The sequence below is a fragment of the Pan troglodytes genome, chromosome 19 (assembly GCF_028858775.2).
Source record: "Pan troglodytes isolate AG18354 chromosome 19, NHGRI_mPanTro3-v2.0_pri, whole genome shotgun sequence".
Taxonomy (NCBI): domain Eukaryota; kingdom Metazoa; phylum Chordata; class Mammalia; order Primates; family Hominidae; genus Pan; species Pan troglodytes.
In genome coordinates, this window is record NC_072417.2 from 14,308,605 (window position 1) to 14,333,873 (window position 25,269).

The window sequence follows — 25,269 nt, forward strand, 5'->3', positions numbered from 1 at the left end:
GCTGAGATTACAGGTGTGAGCCACTGTGCCCAGCCTGTTCTGTTTCTTGATATGGGTGTGACTTAATATGAACATTTACTGATCTAAATTTGTCCGTTTTTCTGTATGTTGTACTTTTTAAAAGTCTACATTAAAAATAATAATTATTATTAAAATAATTATTTAAAAATAATTATTAAAATTATTTAAAAATAATTATAATTAAAATAATATTTTTTAGAATAAGAATTACAAGTATGTGAAACACACTGAATATATAAAACTTTCATAAGTTCATGATATTTACAAGAGAGAGAAAAATAAAAACAAAAGAAATCAAGGTGACTCACGCCTGTAATCCCAGCACTTTGGGAGGCTGAGGTGGGAGGATCACTTACACTTGGGAGTTCAAGACCGACCTGGGCAATACAGTGAGACTCCGTTTCTACAAAAAAATTAAAAAATTAGCTGCACACAGTGGAGCCTGCCTGTGGTCCCAGCTACTTGGGAGGCTGAGGTGGGAGAATCACTTGAGCCCAGGAAGTAGAGGCTGCAGTGAGCCTCGATCACACCACAGCACTCCAGCCTGAGTGACCAAGCAAGACTGTCTCCAAAAAAAAGGAAAGAAAAAGAAAATTTGCTACCAATGGAAGTAAAAAGGGCACCATCTCTTTACTCTGAAAACTGACTGTTAAAGGAAAAGTATTAAGCATTTTTCTTGCCTTTCCTACATGAAGTGCATTTCAGGGCCATCAAATCATCCTGGTTAATGAGAAAAAGTACTTCTTGTCTTTTACATTTTCCTTCCTCCCTCCCTCCCTTCCTACCTCCCTCCCCCCTCCCTCCCTCCCTCCCTTCCCTCTCTGTCTTTCTCTCTTTTTTTTTTTGTTTTTTGTTTTTTGAGACAGAGTCTCGCTCTGTCACCCAGGCTGGAGTGCAGTGGTGCAATCTCGGCTCACTGCAACCTCTGCCTCCCAGGTTCAAGCGATTCTCCTGCCTCAACCTCCCCTGTAGCTGGGATTGCAGGCATGTGCCACCACACCCAGATAAATTTTGTATTTTTTGTAGAGATGGAGTTTCACTCTGTTGGCCAGGCTGGTCTTGAACTCCTGATCTCAAGTAATCTGCCCCCACTTGGCCTCTCAAAGTGCTGGGATTTCAGGCGTGAGCCACCTCACCCAGCCTTAAATTTATTTTTCATTTGTTCATCTGGCCCTTATAAAAATGGCATGAAAAACGTCTTTTTTATGGATAAATTATTACTAATAAATGTAGGAAGAATAATAGAACCAAACTATTTTGTGAGCCCTAATGAAATACAATAATTAATTCAGGCCAGGATCATCAACAAGTAAAACTTCTAAATGAGAGTCTGATAGACTAACTTTACAATTAGGCTGACACCACCTGAGCCCACTAGTCAATCTTAGCATCCCTAGGAGTGGGCCTCCCAGGCATAAGTCCTTCTTGGTGTGACACTCTAGGAAGGATCTAAGGGCCCAAGACTGCATTTCCAACAAGATTCTAAGGGACACCCACACTGCAGGTCTTCAGACCACATTCTGAGTACCAAGGCTTTAAAACACTTCAGCAAAGCAAAGAAAAAGAAGGGCCAGGCACAGTGGCTCAGGCCTGTAATCCCAGCATTTTGGGAGGCCGACATGGGTGGATCACCTGAGGTCAGGAGTTCAAGACCAGCCCAGCCAACACAGTGAAACCCTATCTCTACTAAAAATACAAAAATTAGCTGGGCGTGGTGGCGCATGCCTGTAGTCCTAGCTGCTTGGGAGGCTGAGGCAGGAGACTCGCTTGAACCTGGGAGGCGGAGGTTGCAGTGAGCCGAGATCGCACCACTGCACTCCAGCCTGGTGACAGAGCAAGACTCCGTCTCAACAAACAAACACACACACACACACACACACCAAAAAAAAAAAAAAGAAAAAGAGGTGAAATAACTGCAGGAAGTGGGGCAAAATCCTCACAACTGCTTAGAGTGTGCTCGCCACAGAACTGAAACCTGACGTTAAACTTCCAGTTTTCAGGCAGTTTGGGGAATAAAAAGACAAATCACACCAAGAGGAAGCAAACACACAAATCCTGAACGTAGATATTCTGTAACACACGTGACCAAACTCTGCCATAAATCAAAGGCATGAAAGCAGAAAATGGGGATGGGGGTGCACTCCAGACGGAGAGCCACAGCAACCACATGTCATGTGCGGACCTTGTTTAGATCTTGCTTTGAACAAACCAACTGTTAAAAAGACATTTGGAGGCCGGGCATGGTGGCTCACGCCTGTAATCCCAGCACTTTGGGAGGCCGAGGCAGGCAGATCACGAGGTCAGGAGATCGAGACCGTCCTGGCTAACACGGTGAAACCCCGTCTCTACTAAAACTACAAAAAAATTAGCCGGGCGTGGTGGTGGGCACCTGTAGTCCCAGCTACTTGGGAGGCTGAGGCAGGAGAATGGCGTGAACCCAGGAGGCAGAGCTTGCGGTGAGCAGAGATCGCGCCACTGCACTCCAGCCTGGGCGACAGAGCGAGACTCCGTCTCAAAAAAAAAAAAAAAAAAAAAAGACATTTTGAGACAGAGAGATTTGTATATGGACTAAGTATTTGGTATTAGATGATACCAAAGAATTAATTTAGTTAGGTGGTAAGGACATTGTGGCTATTTAAGAAAATGTCCACGTTCTTTATTATTATTTTTGAGACTGAGTCTTACTCTGTTGCCCAGGCTGGAGTGCAGTGGTGCGATCTCAGCTCACTACAACCTCTGTCTCCCGGATTCAAGTGATTCTCCTGCCTCAGCCTCCTGAGTAGCTGGGATTACTTAAAGGGGTGTGCCAACATGCCTGGCTAATTTTTGTACTTTTAGTAGAGATGGGGTTTCGCCATGTTGGCCAGGCTGATTTCAAACTCCTGACCTCAGGTGATCCACCAGCCTCGGCCTCCCAAAGTGCTGGGATTACAGGTGTGAGCCACCACGCCCGGCCCTTCATGTTCTTTAGAAATGAAAATGTCCATGTTTTTGGGAGTGAAATGACACGATGTTTGGGGTTTAAAATACTGTTTCTGAAACATTAGCGTGCAAATGAGTCATCGGAGATCTTGTTAAAATGCAGATTCTGACTCAGCAGATAATAAATCAGAATGGGGCTGGGAGTCTGTTCCAACAAGCTCCCAGACGATGCCCTCACTGCTGGTCCTCAGGTCACATTTTGAGCAGCCAGGCTTTAAATACCTTGACAACAAAAATGAAAAGGGGAACACAAAATACATTCAGCTTGTGTGGCAGGATCTTGATCATTGTGTCATCCGCTTGATGGACATATTGGCTTTGTTATAGTTATCTCGTTTACCTGTGTTGTACATGCTTAAAATTTTATTATCCAAAAATCAACCTTCCAGACTTGAGGAGGAGGAGGAGCCTGGGGAGAGGGCTCTGAGGCCAGGCTCTGCATCTCTCATCCCTGCATTTCCAGGCCATTTCCCTGAGTCTGGCACAAAGTAGATATCTATATTTAATTTTATTTATGTATTTATTTTTTGAGATGGAGTCTGGCCCTGTTGCCCAGGCTGGAGGGCAGTGGCGCGATCTCGGCTCACTGCAGCCTCTGCCTCCCGGGTTCAAGCGATTCTCCTGCCTCGGCCTCCTGAGTAGCTGGGATTATAGGCGCGCACCACCACACCTGGATAATTTTTGTATTTTTAGTAGAGGTGGGGTTTCACCATATTGCCCAGGCTGGTATTGAACTCCTCAGGTGATCCGCCCGCCTTGGCCTCCCAAAGTGCTGGGATTACACGCGTGAGCCACCGCGCCCGGCCTGATATCTATATTTTATTCCTTTTTCTTCACATCTCTGCCTCGCCTGGAATGATTTGTGGTGATTCATAAAAATACATAATACAGGTAAGATAAAACTCGCTTAAAATAATGGGGCAGGCAAAAAAGGACAGAAGGAAAATGATGGTTTAAAAAAAGAGGGGGATACAACAAGCCAGGAAGGAGGCCAACAGCTAACATGTAGATCACGCAGTGCCAGCACTTTCTATCACGTGCCCCACTTTTGGCTCTGAACACAGCGCTGGCTCACAGAAGTGTTCCTAAAATCCTTTGGCTTAATAAAATCATTTGTTGATTCAACGCATACATGAATGAATGAAGCTTTCTTGAAGGTGATATTGACATGAAAAAGATCAGTTAATGCCATGCGGTGTCCACAAAATTCAAAAAACAAAACACTTCCAGGCAAAGCACAACCAGTCCGGTTATTCAAATCAGAAAAAAAACTGTCCCTAAGGGTCCTTCGTGAGAACACAATGAAGAAACCCCGCACCCCAGCTTTTGCAGACCTGTGATTTGTGTCCTCCCTGCCAATGCCCCGAAGTAGAAAACACAGGAAACATAACCAGACCAGACGTTCTTGTTTGGGGGTAATGGATCCCTTTGAGAATCTTTTTCTTTTTTCTTTTTTTTTTAGACAGAGTCTCACTCTGTCGCCCAGGCTGGTGTGCAGTGGCACAATTTTCGTCTCACTGCAACCTCCGCCTCCCGGGTTCAAGCGATTCTCCTGCCTCAGCCTCCTGAGTAGCTGGGAAAACAGGTGCCCATCACCATGCCCAGCTAATTTTTTGTATTTTTAGTAGAGATGGGGTTTCGCCATGTTGGCCAGGCTGGTCTCCATCTCCTGACGTCCTGATCCACCTGCCTCAGCCTCCAAAGTGCTGGGATTACAGGTGTGAGCCATCATGCCCGGCCTTTTTTTCTTCATTTTGAGTTGGAGTCTCACTCTGTCACCCAGGCTGGACTGCAATGGTGTGATCTTGGCTCACCGCAACCCCCACCTCCCCAGTTCAAGTGATTCTCCTGTCTCACGTGGGCCCTGGGGCCGGAGCCCAGACTCCCTACTGGGCATCCCTTATCTCAGCTCTGGATTCGTGGGGGAGCAGCAGGAACAGTACAGCCTTCTTCCCTGCCTAGGGGTCTTGATCTGGAACCTTTGAGAGTCTATGTAGGCTGTAAGTGGCCACTCTCCCAGCACCTATCGAGTGTGGGCCAGGACTCAAAATACTGGGTCTCTGGAGTAGCTGGGACTACAGGCACATGCCAGCACTCCTGGCTAATTTTTGTATTTTTAGTAGAGATGTGGTTTCACCGTGTTAGCCAGGATGGTCTTGAACTCCTGGCCTCGTGATCCACCACCTTGGCCTCCCAAAGTGCTGGGATTACAGGTGTGAGCCACTGCACCTGGCCCCCTTTGAGAATCTGATGGAAGCATTGGAGCCCTTCCTGATCCCCTGAGTGCACATGTGTACAAAATCCTCCCCTTGCCTGATTGAAGTGCTCTGTCCTCAGCCTGTCTCCTGGCTTCCTCTTCATCCTTTTTTTTTTTTTTTTTTTTTTGAGATGGAGTCTTGCTATTGTCACCCAGGCTGGAGTGCAATGGCACGATCTCGGCTCATTGCAACCTCCGCCTCCTGGGTTCAAGCGATTCTCCTGCCTAAGCCTCCCAAGTAGCTGGGATTACAGGCACCTGCCACCACACCGGACTAATTTTTGTATTTTTAGTAGAGACGGGGTTTTGCCATGTTGGTCAGGCTGGTCTTGAACTCCTGACCTTGTGATCCGCCCGCCTCGGCCTCCTAAAGTGCTGGAATTACAGGCGTGAGCCACCGTGCCTGGCCTCTAATTTTTTAAAAAATTTTTTGTAGAGATGGGGGTCTTGCTATGTTGCCCAGGCTGGACTCAAATTCCTGGGCTCAAGTGATCCTCCAGTCTTGGCCTCCCTAAGTGCTGCGATTACAGGAGTGAGCCACTGTGCTTGGCCTTCCTTGTTTCCCTATTGCCAGTGACTGCCCCCTGCCACCAGTGAGTCCAAGGGGGCACACACTGCATCTGCCTCGATCGCCACATTATCTCAGGGCCTGGCATGGTGGCCCACCCTCGGTAGGTGCTGGGAGAGTGGCCACTTACAGCCTACATAGACTCTCAAAGGTTCCAGATCAAGACCCCTAGGCAGGGAAGAAGGCTGTACTGTTCCCACTGCTCCCCCACGAATCCAGAGCTGAGATAAAGGATGCCCAGTAGGGAGTCTGGGCTCCGGCCCCGGGGCCCACGTCACGTTGACCCCTGTGCCTCCTGGTCAGTCACTCTGGGGAAAAAACAGGACGTCAGCAAACTGCCTAGAGGAGAATTAAAAAGTGCGAGCTGCCAACATGTTACGAGGGGTGGGTGGAGGGCCTTCTTCCCCCCGTTTCACTGTCGGTATAACTGAAAGGCACGAGTGGAGGCCGCAGAGCAAAGTCCAGTCTCCTCTCCTGGGCGTCCGTGGCACCCCCCCGCTCAGCCCGGCGCACCCTCTGCACACTCCTGCCTCCAGGCCTCGACACAGCGGCTCCCTCCACCCAGCAGGCCTGCTCAGCACTCTCCACCTCTGTCTGCAAAGCCCGTCTTTTGTGGCCCTGCTCAGCCCGCCAGGAGCCAGGAGCCAATCCAGACTCAGTCAGAGTAACTCCCGGGTCCCTGAGCCCCCTCAGCACCCTGTGGTCTGTCTGGCTCTGACCAAACCCTGAGCCCCCTCAGCATCCTGTGGTCTGTCTGGCTGTGACCAAATTCTGTCTGGATCAGGGTGATCTGTGATTCAGTTTGTCTGCCCTGAACCGTGATGTGATCTGAGTCACACACAACACCCCCAGCCACAGAGCCCAGCTCAGCGCAGGGCCAGGCCCAAAAAAGGTGCTCTAAAAAGGTCAGAGTGGGCCAGATATTCCCTTTCCTCACGCCACCCCACCCCTGTGTTCACTTTGTTCAACAGAGATCTTGTTCAACTGAGGGTTCCGCTCCCCCAGAGCACCTGTTGCCTTCCAGGCACCACGCTAGGTGCTGAGGCTCAGAGAGGGGTGTGGTTTGCGCATGGCCCGTCGGAAGATTGAATATTTGTGTCTGGGGCTCAGATTCTGTGTTTATGCCCGATTCCAAAGCCTTTAGTAAAAGCTGGAGGCACTCAGGGGTTGGTAAACAGAGAGAGGCCAGGGTCACAAATGGCCTCAAGAAGCTGGGCACTGCTCCTGCTGTGCGGCGGCTCACTGAGCTGGAGCAGGGCTCTGCTTACAGGGCTGGTAACTAGGTCAGCAAGAGCCTGCCGCAGAGGCACGGTGGCATGAGACTGTGTACGTGCGTGTGTGCATGTGTGTGTGTGCATCCGTGTGTGCATCTGTGTGTGCATGTGTGCATCCATGTGTGTGCATCCGTGTGCGCGTGTGCGTGTGCATCCGTGTGTGCCTCCATCCGTGTGTGTGCATCTGTGTGCGTGTGTGCATCCGTGTGTGTGCATCCGTATGTGCATCCATGTGCATCCATGTGCGCGTGTGCATGTGCATCCGTGTGAGTGCACGCATCCGTGTGCATCCATGTGTGTGTGCATCCCTGTGTGCGCATCCCTGTGTGTGTGCATCCATGTGTGCATCCCTATGTGTGCATCCCTGTGTGTGTGCATCCATGTGTGTGCATCCCTGTGTGTGCATCCGTGTGTGCATCCATGTGTGTGTGTGCATCCGTGTATGTGTGCATCCATGTGTGTGTGTGCATCCGTGTGTGTGTGCATCCGTGTGTGTGTGTGTGTGTGGTGGGGGAGGTCGCTGTATTTGCTGGGCTTTCCCTGAGAGCCAGCTGGTGCCCAGGTCTGCCAGGCCTGGCTCAGCTTGTTTCCTCGGACTGGACTCGCCCCAGGCCCAACAGTTTGCCTTTGAGCTGCGCCTCCATCAGGAAACCACCTCCTGTTGCATTTCCCACCAGGACTCAGAAAACAGCATTGTCTTGGTAGATGGTCTTGAGTTCAAATCCTCACTGCCTTGGAGTCACTGAAGGACCCTGGGCTTGGCACCTCGCTTCCGTCTCCCCTCTGGGACATGGGGCTGTGCAGATCAAATGGGGCGACACGCGGCCCCAGGTCTGACGCAGGAGGCTCAGCACGTGGAGGCTGAGGTTGGAGAGAGTTATAACCACAGGCGAGGGCTGGCCCTCCCTCCCAATCCCCCCTCCCGTGCTGTCTGACTTACAGACATAGCTACACCAGTGTCTGTCACCACACTACCCGCAGGACCACCTCTCTGAGCTGTCCCCAGCCACGGAGGCCTGCTGAGTCAGACCGAGATCCCCCTCCATCCTGTCAGCCACCACTGTCTCCTCTCAACCCTCTGTCTCCCCCAGCACACCGGGCAATTTAAACTCACATTCTCACAGTGCAGTAAGTACCACGATTCCCAATTTAGGAAACCGAGGCCCATGGGGCATGATTTGCCCACACTGATACCAGGAGCTGCAGAAGTGGGGCTAGATGCAGGGGTCCCGACACCCTGCCCAGAACACCCAGCGGGGCCTCGTGGGAGGACTGTGCCTCAGAGCCACCTGCAGCCAGCCGCAGTCCCCCCACCTCGATCTTCTACACGGAGCCTAATCAACTCCACCCCAAACCTCACAGTCGGCTGAGCCCATCTCTCTCCCTCACCCTTCATCTCCCTAATAACAAGAAAGGCCAACAGGCCTTGAGCACTACCGTGTGCTGGAAACTAAACTTTTTTTTTTTTTTGAGATGGAGTCTCTGTCTTCCAGGCTGGAGTGCAGTAGTGTGATCTCGGCTCACTGCAACCTCCGCCTCCTGGGTTCAAGCAATTCTCCTGCCTCAGCCTCCCAAGTAGCTGGAATTACAGGTGCGCACCACCATGCCTGGCTCATTTTTGTATTTTTAGTAGAGACAGGGTTTCACCGTGTTGGCCAGGATGGTCTTGGACTCCTGATCACAAGTGCTCTGCCCGCCTTGGCCTCCCATAGTGCTGGGATTTCAGGCGTGAGCCACCGTGCCTGGCCAGGAAACTAAACGTTTCTCATGAGTGTGTCCTCCTCCCCACGTCTGCCTTCCGCAACAGCCGCAGATGGGGCCAAGGCAGCAGCCTCCTCACGGGCCTCTCTGCCTCCCCTCTCCCCCAGATTCCAACTAACACACAACATACAATTCTGTTGCCATCCTGGTCAAGACCTTCTGTGGCTCCCCACTGCCCTCAGCAGGAACTCCAAGCTCCCCTAGGCCGGCACTCAGGTCCCCACGTTCCTCACCACCTCCACCGTGGGCCTCTCGGGCCTGGATGCCCGCATTCCTCCACTTACACCACACCTGCCACATGAATGCAGACCTCCCAGAGAAGGGCAGGGATGTGGGGCTCCCACACGGCCCACACTCCCCCAGCCAGCTCTCCCCCACACACTGCATTCCGCTGGCATTTCACCTTTGCTTGGGCTGCCCCTCTGCCTGGAGTGCCACTTCCCTACCCCCGTGTTGTGACACCCTGCTGGGGCCGGGGAGGCTACTGTGTGCACGACCTGCCTTCTCTTCACACAGGGGCCGGGATAGGGGTGGCCTCGCCTCTGCCCGCACCTCCAGGGCCCAGCATGTCCCGATTTGGGGCGGGGCTGGAAGGGAAAGCAACACCAGAGGAGACAATCTCCTGCTCCCACTCACACTTCGCCTCCATCTTCCTACAAACCAGACTCTTCACACCACAGGGCTTGGTCCCTCCTATCCCCCCTGCACAGAAGGCCCCTCTGCTCACCCCCAGCCTGTACTTGCCAAGGACCTCCCCATCCTTCAGAGCCCACCTCAGATGCTACAGTCTCCCACTCCCCAAGGACTGAGGTTTTCTATCACGCACAGGCCCGGGGTGATGCCCCGGCAGAGCCCCAGGCCTCAGCCCGAGTGCGTGCCACCAGCAGAGCGGGCCCTGGACTTCTGGTTCCTTCTTCTTCACCCCTGTAAGGTGTTGTAGGCTGACAGGACAGGCTTCTTCACGCAAGGGTGGAAACTCAACCTCTGAGACCCAGGATGGAGAAGTGAGTTGATGTGACTGCAGAATGAGTCAGGGGTGAAGACTGACTTGGGGACAGCAGGCCACAGGGTAAGAGGGCGTGATGGGGCTGGTGGTCAGGGTGTGGACAGTTCCAGGGTTTCAGTGTCTGTCTGCACCCAATGCTTCTAAAGTCTCCCTTAGACAACTGCTATTATTCCGTCTGCTGCCACAAAGAAGAAGTAGGCATCACCAAAGTGGCTGGCCTGGAGAGAGTGGAAGGTCAGGGCCAGGCCAGTCCTGGATTCTCTCCAGCCTAAGGAGGCCCAACCTGGCACGGGGTACAGGGTGCTGGGCCTGGAGCCACAGTCTGAGGGAGTTCTTCCTCCCAGCATCTCCTGGCCATTTTCTTTCTCAGACTCTCCTCAGCCCCCAAGACTCAACGCCACCTCACCTCCTCCAGGAAACTCTCCTGGACTGGCCCATCCTAGTGTCAGGACCTCACAGCGTGGAGCAGAACTGCAGCAGCCTCGTTTCCGCCACCCACACCAGAGCTGTGGGGGGGCCCTGCTCTCGTCCCCTTCCCGTGGCTGAGCTGAGCTGTGGGCTAAGTGGTCTCGTGGCAAGTCTGCTCCATCATCGCTCTCTGCTGCCCATCAGCTTGGGAAGGGCCTAGGCCTCAAAAGAGGTTTGATCAATGCCACCTGCTGGAAAAGGCACTGAGGTGATGGGTGGTGTCTCAGAGGCTAAAGGAGACAGATGAGCCACAGGAGTATTCTGGAGCTGGGAGGCAGGACAGAGGCCTGGGCTTGAGCCTCGTGTCTATTATCAGTTGCTTGCAAGCCTGGGTAGTCACTGCCCGCTCTGTGCCCCAGTCACCTCCTCTGTACTGGGAGAGGGTAGACAAGAGTCTAGTCTAAGCATCTGCTCCAGATATTCTTGGTAATGGGAGATCAAAGCCACAAGCCATAAAAAGAGTGAGACTCTCTCCACACCCCACATGTAACTAAAAACAGAGAAGTCTAAATTGTAAAATAAAAGGAAGTTCAACAAACTGTTGACCTTTCCATGGTGACTATTCTGATGTTTTTGAAATATAAAATATTAGGCCGGGCAAGGTGGCTCATGCCTGTAGTCCCAACACTTTGGGAGGCCGAGGCAGGTCGATCACCTGAGGGCAGGAGACCAGCCTGACCAATATGGTGAGACCCTGTCTCTACTAAAAATATAAAAATTAGCCAGGCGTGGTGGCAGGCGCCTGTAATCCCAGCTACTCGGGAGGCTGAGGCAGGAGAATTGCTTGAACCTGGGAGGCAGAAGTTATGGTGAGCCAAGATCCAGCCTGGGCTCCAGCCTGGGCAACAGAGCAAGACTCTGTCTCAAAAAATAAAATAAAATAAAATGAAATATAAAATATTAAAATCTGTCCAAAAACGTGTTCCTTGCTGGTACCCTACACATTGTGGCCTGCTTCCTGGGTGATCTGGCCCCAGGTGGGATGCTAATCCCAAGTCCCCTCCCAGCACAGCCTCAGCCCATCTTTCAGGGAGAACTCAGCTACCAGGAGCCTTTCATCCACATAAGCTTGATGCCCATCCAATTCTCCAGCCAACCTCCTGAGCAGGGGCAGGAGACCCATGAGAAGTCTGCTCAGATCACTAGGCAGGACCACCCTGGCCTCCGGCTTGATCTTAGCAGCCTCCAGGGGCTCACCTGACCCTGCTGTCTCATCACGGGGGGCCCCCGAAAGGATTCATGGCTTGGCTTGCCCAGAGGCTTCCATGGGACAGTTAAAGGCTAAAATGGGACCCCCCAGGCAGCAGAAGTGCCTCCCCCCACCCCACATTCCAGTTTTTACCCTGGGCCTGACAACACAGGAAGCAGGCTCCCTGCCAACACTCACACCCCCTACCATACAGACACTTGCCCCCAGTCTCTGGTCAACACTCTCTCACAGGGTCCTCACCCTCATCAGCCCAACCCCTGCTCTGTAACAGAAGAGAGCTCTGCCAGGCGGAGCCTCCACACTCAGAGAACAAACTACAGAGGCAAGGACCTGCCCCAAGTGGGTGCCATGGGGAGAGGGCCTCGGTGGCGGGGGGAGGCTGGCTGGAGGAGGAACAGAATGGCAGAGCCCTGGAGTCCAAAGGCCCTGGCTGACAGAACTGGCAACACGAAGCCTCAGCTGCCCTTCCCAACAAGCCTGGGGCTCTGACCCACCGAGCAAGACCCCTTTCCTGGAGGAGCTGCCACTCTCTAACCTCTGGCTCTAACTGAGCCCCATCAGAGACAGACAGTCAAGGCTGTAGTCTGCAGACACCTGGCTGGAGCTGAGGGCACAGCAGCCCCTCGAAGCAGCGGGTGAGAGGACTTACTGGCTATGCAGAGCAGAGTGTGGAAGAGCCACATCCTTGCTGGAGCAGAGGCAGCTGTGTGGGAGCCGAGGCGAGTGCGACACATGGGCCGTGGCCCACTCAGCTTCCCCTCAGCCAGGAGGCCAGGAGGCGGGGACAGAAGCACACACACCAGCAAGGACCTACAGACAGGCACTTTCAACCAAACAGAGCCACTCCGGCTCGTACACAACCAGCCGTGTGGCTTCCTCAGTTGTGGGCTGGACCCTAGGAGCTTAGGGGCCACTGTCAGCCCCACTCTACCACCCACACTTTGACCCACACTTTCATGGAATAGGGAGCTGAGGTTTGGCCAGGGCCACAGTTCTAGGTGTCCTCAGCAGATGCCGGAGGTGCAGGAGCAACGTGAATCCAGCCTGCCGTTCGTATCATCCATTTGAGTCGGTCCCCTGTCCTGCCTCAGAACCTACCACCAGACATCTCAGCCCAGCTTCCAGCCCAGGGTCCTCGGTGGTGGTTGCCTCAGCATTGAGACAGGCGTCCCCTCCCATAGGAAGTGCCTCCCCAGCCAAAAACTGGGCTCTTGTACCAGCCCATGCACTCAAGGCCCTGGGGTTCTGGAGGGCCAGGTGAGTGGAAAGACCCAACGCACTGAGTGAAATCACTGCCTCGATTCAACTTCGGCTGCGTTCATTCTCTTTAAAACCAGGACAGCATCCTGACGCGGAAACTGACTGAACAGGACTCTGAGTTACCAGAATAACAGAAGTAAAATTCTATACATCTTCCAGCATACCTGTGATGCATCCCAGCATTCCACAGAACACGCCGTTGACAGCTGGCAGTCGTCTTTAAGTGCTGATCTGAGATCTGTACTGTGTGACCAAGTCTGTGACACAGAAGGAACTCTCCTGCACCCCTGCTCCCCAGGCTGCTGGAAGTGCAGAGCGGCGCCGTCAAACAGAACTCTGCGCGGGGATGGAACTGCTCTAGGTCGACGCTGTCCAGGATGGTACTCATGAGCCACATATGGTACTAAACCCTTAAAATGCCACTAGAACAACTGATGAACTGAATTTTGTATATTTTATTTAATTTTAATTAAACGTAAAAAGGCAGGACATTCCAAGGCTCTCTCACATGAGTGCCTGCAGCCCCATTCGCTTTGAGATGTGAATGTGTTAACCCAGGGTGGACAATGGTGTTGACTTCATTACTAGATAAAAATCCATGTTATTTTGTTTCTCGCATTGAAAGGTTGCTTGGCTAAGGTTCTGTGAAGATCCGATGACATTTCCAACACTTTGCCTTGTCTGCTTTGCTCTGACAAAGTGCTTATGACTACTAGATCTTGCTCGGTTATGTGAGATTACAATTCACCGGTTTTCATCCTGTATGAAACAGAAGTTAAACAGTTGTAAAAGCAAAATTCCAGGTCTGGTGGTTTTCCTGCCAGGTCATGATGAAACCATCCTACTTCTGTTGAACCTCGTCCCAGGCAGGATCGGGGCCTGCGGCCCACAGCCTGTCTTCCCAGCGCTCCAGGGCTCGTGACCCTCCTCCTCCCCTCACTTCATTCTGCGCTCCAAGGGCACTGGGGAGAGTCACAGTGGTCTCCTCTCCCCCGCACTGGCCTAAAGCAGGAAGAGAGCAGCCCAGTCACTGAGCAGATCCCTGCTAGGGCAGTGCTAGAACCCAGACTGCAGCTCACTCGAGATTCCTGAGAGAAGACTTTGTGTTTGGAGTGTGAACGTCAGGGTGCCTCGGGAAGCCAGGGAAAGCTGATGACTGGGTGCTGGACAGGGAGCAGGGCCACTTCTGTACCTCTGCACATTTCTAGAATGTGGACTCATCCTGCATCCATCCAGTATGTATTTATCCAAGCGTCAGTGCCTCTAGTCATGAGACACACAGGGGTCCGTAAAGCCCACCTGGCGGTAGCTGCTTTCCCCACAAACCCAAACTACATCCCCAAGGTCAGGGCCAGGCTCTGTTGAGTAATGCTCCCCGTCACAGCACGCAGCACAAGGCTGGCTGTTTGACAAATGCACACATAACCAAAAGACATGTGAATGTGGTTTCCCAACTCACTTTAAACAAATATTCCGGGACCAACTTCAAGGACGTTCTACAACAGAAACTGGACTGTACTCTTCACAAACATCAATGTCATGAAAGACAGAAAGGCTGAGGACCTGCTCCAAACGAAAGGAGGCTGCAGAGAGGACAACTAAAGGCAGCGCTTGATCCTGGATTGGATCCTGGACCAGAAAAACAACGGCTTTCAAAATCATTATTGGGACAGTTGGCAAATCTGAAACAGGAACTACAAATTAGCAACTCCTGGGCTGATCAGAGAATATTACACATTTCCTGAATTTGAGAACTGTACCATGGGCATGTGAGAGGCTGTCCCTGTTCTTGGGAAATGTTCACTAAAACATCTTATGGATAAACGAGCATGATGTATACAAATAATCCTCAAATGGTTCGTGGTTCAGAGAGGATAGGAAGAAAAAGGGGTGAGGGAGAAGAGGAGGGAACGAATGAAAGAGAAAATGTGGCAAAATGTTCTTTGTTATACCCTTCAAACTGCTGTGATTTTGAAATTATTTCAAAATAAAGTTTTATATATTTTTAAAATTTTTTTTCTTTCTCCCCTTGATACCAGGAAGAATAAAGTTTTTAAAAAATGGGCAGGTGGGCCAGGCGTGGTGGCTCACGCCTGTAATCCCAGCACTTTGGGAGGCCGAGGCAGGCGGATCACGAGGTCAGGAGATCGAGACCATCCTGGCTAACACGGTGAAACCCGGTCTCTACTAAAAATACAAAAAAAATTAGCCAGGCGTGGTGGCGGGTGCCTGTAGTCCCAGCTACTCAGGAGGGTGAGGCAGGAGAATGGCGTGAACCCAGGAGGCGGAGCTCGCAGTGGGCGGAGATCATGCCACTGCACTCCACTTGGGTGACAGAGCGAGACTCCGTCTCAGAAAAAGTGGCCAGGTGCACTTGTAGTCACAGTTACTTAAGAGGTTCAAGCTACTTGGGAAAGCTTGAGCCCAGGAGTTTGAGTCCAATCTAGACAACATAGTATGAACCTGTCTCTTTAAAAAAAGTTGCAAAATGTTCATGGATGGAGGAGACGTGCTCGGCGTGAGGTGAAAGGGCTGCCTGTGGGTCGGGCGTGGTAGCTGACACCTGTAATTCCAGCACTTTGGGAAGCCGAGGTAGGCGGATCGCCTGAGTTCAGGAGTTTGAGACCAGCCTGGGCAACATGGTGAAACCCTGTCTTTACTAAAAACACAAAAAATTAGCCAGGCGTGGCAGCGTGTGCCTGTAGTCCCAGCTTCGGGAGGCTATGGTGGGAGAATTGCTTGAACCTGGGAGGCGGAGGGTGCAGTGAGCCGAGACTGCGCCATTGCACTCCAGCCTGGGCGACAAGAGCAAGACTTCATCTCCAAAAAAAACAGAAAGGGCTGCCTGCTGTCTTCAGAGTGAGTCAAAAGCACTGAGGCACAGCCTTCAGACACAGGAAATGGTTCTATTCTCCCACTTGCCTTCTGACTCTTAGGAAGCCAGAAAGAGTGACGGCATTGCTGAGACCAGAGCCCAGGGCTGCAGAGCAGTGGTACTCACGACCTTTGAACGCTCAGTAGGAGTGCCCTGCTCAGTGCCAAGGCCTCACATGCAAGCCCTCATCTGAGCCTCTCAGCCACCTACAAGGTCAACCCGATTTCTCAGATAAGGATGCTGCCTCTGAGAGGCCACATAGCTAGTAAGGAGCAGAGCTGGGACTCCAAACAGGTCTGTTTCCTCCAGAATCAGGATTCTGAACCACCACAAACTCTCCTGCCTTCAGCTCTTTTGGTGTGTAGACTTTTCTTATTTTTGTTTTTGAGATGGAGTCTTGCTCTTTCATCCAGGCTGGAGTGCAGTGGCACAATCTCAGCTTACTGCAACCTCTGCCTCCTGGGTTCAAGCGATTCTCCTGCCTCAGCCTCCCGAGTAGCTGGGACTACAGGTGCCCGCCACCACACCCGGCTAATTTTTGTATTTTTAGTAGAGACGGGGTTTCACCATGTTGGCCAGGCTGGTCTCGAACTCCTGACATCAGGTGATCCCCACCTCGGCCTCCCAAAGTGCTGAGACTACAGGTGTGAGCCACGTGCCCAGCTAGGTGGTGTGTAAACTTTAAAAAAGCAGAGATTTCATCCCACAAATGCAGACTGGGATCTCCACATGACCAGGTGCTGTGGACTGAACTGTAAATGTCCTCCAAATTCATATGTTGAAGCCCTAACCCCCAGTGTGGCTCTTCTTGGACATATGGCTTTTAGGAAGTAATTAAGGTTAAATGAGGTCATAATCCAGCAAGATTGGTGGCCTTACAAGAGCCATGTGCAGGCACCAAGAAAAGCCTACGTGAATAAGACAGCAAGAGGGTGCTCACCATGTTGGCATCCTCCGGCCTCAGATCTGTGGGGGACTGCAGGGGTGATGGGACAGGGAGAGAACAAGGAGTGGATTTTCTTGTCCTTTCTAAGGAAGGGGCTGGGAGGGCGAGGGCTGCACTGGGTGCTGGGACCAAGGGTCCAGGGGCTTGGATCTCTTGTTTACAAACCCCTACTTCTTTCCTGCTGTCTAGCCCACACCCCTGATGCTCCCTGGAAAGGAGAGCAAGGGTCCTTGAACACACATTAGCACTAGAAGGAAACTGGAGCTCACCCCAGTTGAGCCCTCCATTTGTCAGGCAGGGAAGCTGAGGCCCAGGGAGGTGAGGGGACTTGCTCAGTCTTTCCAATTGAGTATGTGGGGCAGAAGGAGTCCCCAGAGCCCCGGCCCCAGCTGCCATCCTATTTGACTTTCCCCAACAGGCATTCTACCTCAGCTAAAGATGCTGCCTGCCTCTCACAGGCCCTGAGGAGAAGATGGCCACATCACAGGATCGAACACTACCACAAAACTCCTAGGAAGGGACAGGAAGGTGAGAATTCTTTCTTTTTTTTTTTTTTTGAGACGGAGTCTCACTCTGTCGCCCAGGCTGGAGCGCAGTGGCGCGATCTCACCTCACTGCAACCTCTGCCTCCCGGGTTCAAGTAATTCTCCTGTCTCAGCCTCCCAAGTAGCTGGGACTACAGGTGCCCACCACCATGCCCAGCTAATTTTTGTATTTCTAGTAGAGACGGGGTTCCAACATGTTGGCCAGGCTGCTCTTGAACTCCTGACCTCAGGTGATCCACCCGCCTCGGCCTCCCAAAGTGCTGGGATTACAGGCGTGAGCCACCAAGCCCGGCCTGAGAATTCTCTTCTGCCAATGATGTGGGCCTCTCGACCTCACTAACCTATATTGGCCCAGAGGTGACGGTGACAATTTGAGATAACACAAAGTCTCAACTATTTACGAACCTGGTCATCCAGAGAGGGCCCCGGAATTGCTCAAATGAACAGTAAGAATCCTGAGGCAGGGTACTGACCTTGGTAGGTGAAATACCGCCTATACTCTCAAGTTTTATGGATAGTGCAGCCAAATTCCACTCGGATGCCTCACAACTACTTAAAATTGGCTTTTTGAAGCAGCATTTCCCTAACTACTCCCAGGAACAAAGTTCTGTGAAATGTTCATAGAGTTTCACTGAAAAAAAAAAAAAAAAAAGCTACAATATTTTTCTTCTAAGATTTATTTTATAAACATGTAAGAAAAGTTGTAGATATTTATTGTGGGTCTGGTTATGCAAGAACAATCTGCCTGGACACAGTGTGCGATTCTCAGTATCAAAAGCATTCTCTTCTTTCAGTTCGTAAAAGAAAAACATGGTTTAACTTCTAATTTACTGCTTGTTATTATAAGGTTTAAAAGCAATTACTGTACTTATGTATCAAACTTATTTGTGTAGCAACTAATTCATCTGTGAAGCCATAGTTTGCTGTGGCTTCACAGTAAATTTTGACTTAAGTCTAAAGCGTGTGTTAGCATCTCACCGTAACTTAATGCTTCGAGTGAGAAGTTCGAGGAATGCTGCTTTAGGCAAAAGAGCCACTGCAGGAATGAGCTCTGCTCTTTTCACCTGCTCTGGACTGCTGTCACTTTCCTCACCGACAGGACCACACGCTTAAGAACTGGCTCAGCAGTCCTTCTTTAGGGTCTAGCGTCTGCCTACCAGCTTCTTCTACTTCTATCCCGGGACAGATGAATAATTTTCTAAAAAATATTTTGGACCATCTGCATGATTCCCTAGCATATGCTTTAGAGAGCTGGTAAGCTTCAGCTCCGACATGGCCAGATCATCAAAATTTGAAGTTTACTCAGGTCTATTGAATGAGATTTTTTTTTTCTTATACAACCATATGCACTTCTGAATAATCTTCCCTTTTTTGAATCTGGGGCTTTCATCTAGAATTAGACTAACCTGCAGACAGTGATGCCAGAGCTGGGCTGGGTTACCATAATTCATTCATTTACCAAACACTTTCGAAGCACTACTTACTCTGGGCTGGCCTGATGAAAGGATACAGAGATAACACCACAAAGAAACTTGCTCATTAGGAGCTTGCTTACTGGCTAGAAAGGAAAATACAACATGAAAATAAAGCATTGTACGTACATGGCAGAAAAATGACTAGCCTGCCAGAGGGCCCCAGAGCCTCAGAGGATGGAGCCACTCCTGAGGCTGGAGGGTTTACAAACTCATCCCATCTTTACAGAAGACCTGCTAGATGCCAGGCATGCTGGCAGGCACGGGGGAAAGCCCACTCAACAAGCAGACACGGTCCCTGCTCTCACGGAGCTTACAGTCTAGCAAGACAAACTAGGAACAAGAAATTACAGTCCAGTGTAGAGGTGTGCAGGGTTGTGGGGTACAGTGATTTGGTATTATACACATATTTCGCTTAAACACAATGGTATTTGTCTGAAAAAGATTTAAAAAAAGAAAAACAAATCAGTTGTTTGGGCCATTCCGCTGGCCCCTCCTTCACTCCATGAGCATAGACAAGAGGGCAGGCCCAGGCAAGCTCATGCCTCTGCCGCACTTGCGGCCTGCCTCAGTTCCCAAGCTCCCCAAAAGTGATCTTCTCGCCTAAATGTGGTTCTAACACCCCAAAACAAGTGATTTTTGCACAACACAGCCCTAACTGCAGGCCAATCACTTCACCTGGTACTCAACCAAACAGTAATGTGCTCCCACATGGGCAAGAAATGACTACATGGGACCTCAAGATGTTGGTCTTCAATAGGGCACCTTCCTTAGATTTCTAAGAGGAATTTTAATTACACTCCATTTTTATCTTAGGCACTGACCTTAGAACTGAATCCTGGAGAGAGCTGAGACTCTTCTGTGGCAGTACCATGGGACACATAGAAGTAGCCTATACCCTGGCTCTGGAAGTTGGGGACTGCCTCCTAGAAGGGCCCCTAAGACCTTAAGTTGGTGAGGGGAAGATTGAGGCGGAAGCGGGGAGAAGCCTGGGCGGAAGCATGTCACTGGAGGTAGAAACAGCTCTGTGCACAGTCTGTAGGGCTAGTGAGATCAAGATGCATTTAGGGAACTGGTGAGCAGAGGGCAGGGGAGATGGGGAGAACAGGCCAGGGATACTGCCAGAGGACAGACCTTGGTGAGCCTTATAACATGCTATCAAAAAGGGTGGAATTTATGTATGTATGTATTTTTTGAGACAGGTCTTGCTCTGCTGCCCAGGCTGGAGTGCAGTGGCTTGATCATAGCTCACTGCAGCCTTGAATTACTGGGCTCATGCGATCAGGAGTGTGGAATTTATTCTCGGGGCAATAGTGAAGCTTTGGAAAACGTTCAAGCAGAGGAATAACAGAATCAGATATATATTTAAGAAAGTTCATCCTGAAGCATGTGAAAAGGTGCCCGACATCATTAGTCATTAGGGAAATACAAATCAAAACCACAATGAGGGCCAGGCGTGGTGGCTCATGCCTGTAATCTCAGCACTTTGGGAGGTCGAGGCAGGAGGATCACTTGAGGCCAGGAGTGTTAGACCGGCCTGGGCAACATAACGAAACCCCATCTGTACAAAATGTATTTTAAAAAGAAAAAATAAAAACAAAAAACTACAATGAGATACCACTTCACACCAGAAAATAATGAGTGTTGGTGGAGATGTGGAGAAACTGGAACCCTCGCACACTGCTGGTGGGAATGGAAAATGATACAGCTGCTTGGAAAAACCACCTGGTGGTTCCTGAAAAGGTTAAAGATAATTATGAGTCAGCAATTCCACTCCTAGGTATATACCCAAGAGTCATGAAAATACCTGTCCCTGCAAAAACTTGTTCGGGAATGTTCGTAGCAACACTATTCATAATAGCCAAAAAGTAGGGCCAGGTGCAGTGGCTCACACCTGTAATCCCAGCACTTTGGGAGGAAGAGGTGGGCAGATCACCTGAGGTCAGGAGTTCGAGACCAGCCTGACCAACATGGTGAAACCCTGTCTCTACTAAAAATACAAAAAATTAGCCAGCGTGGTGGCACATGCCTGTAATCCCAGCTACTCTGGAGGCTGAGGCAGGAGAATCGCTTGAACCCCGGAGGCGGAGGTTGCAGTGGGCCGAGATCGTGCCATTGCACTCCAGCCTGGACAACAAGAGCGAAACTGTGTCTCAAAAATAAATAATAGAAATAGAAATAGAAATATGTATATATAGCCCTAAAGTAGAAACAACTCAAATGCCCATTAACCAATGTGGATTAAAAAAAAGGTGGCATACCCATAAAATGGACTATTATTTGGCAATTTAAAAAAATGAAATACTGATATATGCTATGACATGGATGAACCTCAGAAATATGTTAAGCCAGTCACAAATAGACACATCGTATATGATCCCATTTATATGAACTATCCAGAACAGGCAAATCCACAGAGAGAGAAGGAAGATCAGTGGTGGCCAGAGGCTAAGAGGGAAGAGGGAATAGGGAGAATTGCTAATGGACTCAGGGTTTCTTTGGGTGATCAAAGTGTTTTAAAATTGATTACAGTGCTGGTGCATAACTGTAAATATACTAAAAGCCACTCAAGTGTACACTTTAAATGGCTGAACTGTATGCAAATTACATCTAAATTAAGCTGGTAACAACAACAAAGGTTCATCCCGCTGCAGTGTGCAGAATGGAGACAGGGCAGAGACCAGTGAAGAGGCTGCTGTACAAATGCAGCTGGAAAGGGCAGTGGCTGAAGAACGGGGAGGGGTTCACAGGATCAGACTACAAGGGGGCCAGAGGAGGAGACTACATCCTGAGGACGCCACAAATTATCCTGGGTACCTGGTAACTCTCCAGAGAGGAGAGTGGGAAACAAATGAGGTATCTGCAATTATCATCAAGCAGCAAACATGTATGTAAAATCTCCTACACATAAGACTAAGAGGAACACACAAAGTGTGCAGCCCTGTGCCCACATGTGTGGGGAGTGTCCAGGGTAAAAGCACGCCCAGCTGCCTGCCACGGGCCTGTCCTGACTATCCATTCTCACTCTTAAACTCCAAAGAAAAGGCCTCGTCATTCAGGACACACTCAAGATGTTGCAAGATCTGAGTGACTGAGAGTGGGCAGGAGGGTTAGAGAAACTAATAAGGCCAGTAACTCCGAGAAGTAAAAATCTTTCAAGCTGCCTTTCTGGGTTCTCTCTGTGTGTCTGTGAAAACTGTAAGGTTACTCAAGTGTGTATTTCTCTTGGTTAGATCAAAGACCCAGTTTTGACTGCACACCACCTCCTTCCAGAATGTCTTCGCTGATCTGTAGCAGGAGACTGGTGAGTGCTGAAAGGCCGTGGAACAAATGGACCTGAGCTGCTGGTGTAAAACCAAAAGGAAAGTCTGTGAAGGAGCATATTCTAAACCCTGCAGAGGCCACGCCAGCTGGGACCCTGACCACAAGACATCTTTGCCCCGTCAGCAGAAGCAGAGACTGTGCTGGGATGGGAATAAGCCCCTGTCTACACCTCATGCGCGCCCTCAGTTGTCTCCCTGGCGCCTCCTCCACCTGCAGCAGAAATTCATGCTGGCGAGCCCACTGCCGTCACAGCTTGGGAAGAGTAAACCGCCACTGAGATGCACCAACAAAGCCAGGAATTCTGGTAACAGCCCACTCAACTGCTAGACGGGAAAACTGAGGCCCAGGTCCATGGAGCAGAGCCAGGGGTTGGCATCCAGGTGTCCGATTCTCAGACCCCCGCACTCCTCACTCTACCAACTCCCCAAACCCTGACCCTTCCTAAGAACCTGGCTCTCAGCCGTATGCTTCACAGGGAAAGAAAAGCTGAGAAATCTCAGATGTCTTAAGTCTCAACTGGCAGAGAAACCAGAACCATCTCTTTCCTAGAATCCTAATAAGAAGCTGAAATATATCATGGTTATATCCTCTAATCTCTCTAAAGGGAGGGAGAAAAAGCAAGGTTAATCAACAAAATATGGGACAATCCAGTTTTTGTTGCAGCTCTCAAATCTTGCAGCCCTTTACTTCCTTTATTAATAACAGTGTTCTGCATTAATTCGTGCCACAGTGTAATCAACTATCAATGTGACCATTAGCTCAGCCACAAGATCGACAGGATCCAGGCTGCACTGTGTGCGCAACAGCCCAGGCCGGTGAAGAGTCGTGACATCGCAAAAAGGACCACGGTTTATTACCATCTCTAACGCCCATGTTCCAGCAAACCGAAGAAAAACACTGTTTCTTAAAACTGCAGAGGAATACAAAATTAAATACTACAAAACAAAAATCAGACAGGAAGACGAAACAATCTACCTCCTCCTAATGGTAAAATAATCTGAAAGGAGTTTAAAAATAAATGAACTAAAATTTTTATAACTATTATCTTTTCTGCCAATTTTGAAGATGTCTTCAGGTGCCACAACGTGGGGACAGAAAGAATAAATATCAATGTATAACTTCTAGAGTGATAATAAACAACAGGACCCCATATCAGATGGATGGATTTTTTTCCTACTGGGGCCAAAACACAAGCTGAACTCTATGTACAACAGACAGACTATACAACTAGGAGCATTTAAAAATAATAAGACTCCTCTCTCTGCCTTCTTCCAAAGAATAGAATATATATTTAACAGCACAAAAGACGACACCACTTGAGCTTCCCCTTTAGCCAACAGGAAGAATTTCCACATATAAAAATTAAAAATTTAAACTTTCAAATCATTCATGTTTTAAACATAATACAGACTTAAAAATTCTTCAACATTAACCCATAATCCCACCCCTAGCACAAAAATCAACCCCAAATCCAGACGTCACAGTTTTTTGTTCCTAAAAATCCCACAGCACTGAACTTGATCTTCACATCAAGCTGACAGCAAGTAAGAGGCCCATGCCATGAGCAATCCCCGAGGGAAGAACGGAAGCACAGTCAATGCTGCAGCTCTTATCTACCTGGGCGGCACTGGTGCACCTCTGAGGTCAGGTCCGTGAGATTCGCCCCCACACTAGGGTCCCGGAAGGGTGAGCTGGCCGCTTCCCTCCTCTTCCCCCTCGAAGGATGTCCAATAAGCACCTGGGAATTGACTTTTCTTGGGAAAAGGGTGCTGGTAACAGCTGTCAGGGCCAAGGCAATAGTGAGAAGTTCAGTTCTCTGCTCTTTGGATGAACTGTGTAAAACATTTCTTTTAAAAGACACAATGTTAAAAATATTAAGAAAAATGTCTACAAAATCTGGAGGGCTGCCTTTTTCTCAAAGGGTAAAGCCTGTGGGGTGGTGGGAAAGGAATCGAGGGCCCAGAACTACAACTCTGCAGCGAAAGATAGAGATGCCCTTGAAAATGTGTCACATTCTTAAGATGTCTTGCCGAAGTAGCAAGAGCGGAGGGTGACTGTGTGAGCAGGAGCGAGAGGGCGCCAGCTCCTGCGGGGGAGGTTCCTACTGCGCGCCCCACCCTGTGCAAGAATGTCAGGCTTTAGGGCAGCTGCCATAGGCCCCAGGGGCATCAGGACTCTGCCTCTGAACCAGAGCTGCTTTCCCGACTAACTTCAATCTGGAGAGATGGTAAGTTATCTAACCGGCTCTTCTTTTGGCGAGACTGCTCTTTCTCCTTAATCAGAGCCCCCCACGCCCTTTGCAGCTCAGAGTCGTCTTCCTCAGCGCCAGGCGCCCTGTGATCCACTTTCTTCGTATTCTTTTCTTTGGTCTTGGGTGCAGATCCTAGGCGAGTCCATAAATTACCTGTTTGGATGAGATGGCATTTCACTTTCGCAGTCAGCGCTAAGAACCAGGGTAGCACTGAGGGGGCAGCAGCACTGCCAACACCTGCTGTGCAGGAAACGCCAGCAGTCTGTGGAGCCTGCCACCACAGTGCAGCCTTGGGCAGGCAAAATCTCATTTCCCGGGCCGCAGCCCCTGCCCGCAAACGGAAGGGTCTGGACCCAGCAGGGGATTCTCACCGTGGAGGGACAGGTCAGGTCCCTCCCTGTCACCAGACACATCAGAATCACCTGAGAGGCCATTTCCTCCTACTCCTGCCCTTACCTGCTGAGACACCACCCTGTGGGCCAATCCATTCTGCCAGAAGTAGGCCACTCCCAGATCCCTTCCATTAATTTTTGAAATATATTTTATGAAAATTTAACAATAGAGAAATACGTGTTTAGACTTTTGTGGCCAGCCACATTATAAGGCAATTCAAAGTTGTTTTTGTTTTTGTTTTTGAGACAAGGTCTTGCTGTTGCCCAGGCTGAAGTGCAGTGGTGCAGGCGCCCACCACCACGCCCGGCTCATTTTTGTGTTTTTAGTAGAGACAGGGTTTCACCATGTTGGTTAGGCTGGTCTCGAACTCCTGACCTCAAGTGATCCCCCCGTCTCGGCCTCCCAAATTGCTGGGATTACAGGTGTTGAGCCGCTATGCCTGGCCTAAAAGTTTTATTTATAAAGATTATAAAATGTGGCAAACAACTACGATAAAATGCTGTATGAAAAAAGTAGGATTTGTATGTGGGCAAAGACCAGAATAGCTCACATGAAACTAAAAACATTTGTGCCAAACAGAAAGAGCCAGGAGTGTGCTATTTTTTTCTATTTTCTAAGCGTTCCTTACTGTTGGGATGATGCTGATGCTGATGCTG

At 50.0% G+C, this 25,269-nt stretch overlaps 2 protein-coding genes across 6 annotated transcripts in view; both read right to left on the reverse strand.

The window, feature by feature from the left end:
* ITGAE (integrin subunit alpha E) overlaps positions 1 to 12,335 on the reverse strand; it is an 85,513-nt gene extending 73,178 nt beyond the window's left edge. Inside the window, exon 1 of the mRNA XM_009431609.5 lies at positions 12,197 to 12,335. Coding sequence (XP_009429884.4) covers positions 12,197 to 12,281 — 85 coding nt within the window. The 5' untranslated portion in view covers positions 12,282 to 12,335. The remainder of the gene's footprint in view (positions 1 to 12,196) is intronic.
* A 907-nt stretch (positions 12,336 to 13,242) lies between these two features.
* Positions 13,243 to 25,269, reverse strand: part of NCBP3 (nuclear cap binding subunit 3) — a 43,549-nt gene continuing 31,522 nt past the window's right edge. For 2 of the 5 annotated variants that reach the window (XR_008540468.2, XR_010152757.1), the window contains exons 13-15: positions 24,211 to 24,373; positions 23,587 to 23,748; positions 13,243 to 13,566 (exon numbers count right to left, since the gene is read on the reverse strand). Coding sequence is in view for 3 of the 5 variants with exons in the window: in XM_009431585.4 (XP_009429860.1) it covers positions 23,640 to 23,748; positions 24,211 to 24,373 (272 nt within the window). In the remaining 2 variants the exon portion in view is untranslated. Of the gene's footprint in view, positions 23,749 to 24,210; positions 24,374 to 25,269 lie in introns of all 5 variants that reach the window. The other 3 variants (XM_054671056.2, XM_009431585.4, XM_024350179.3) reach the window with 3 other exon arrangements.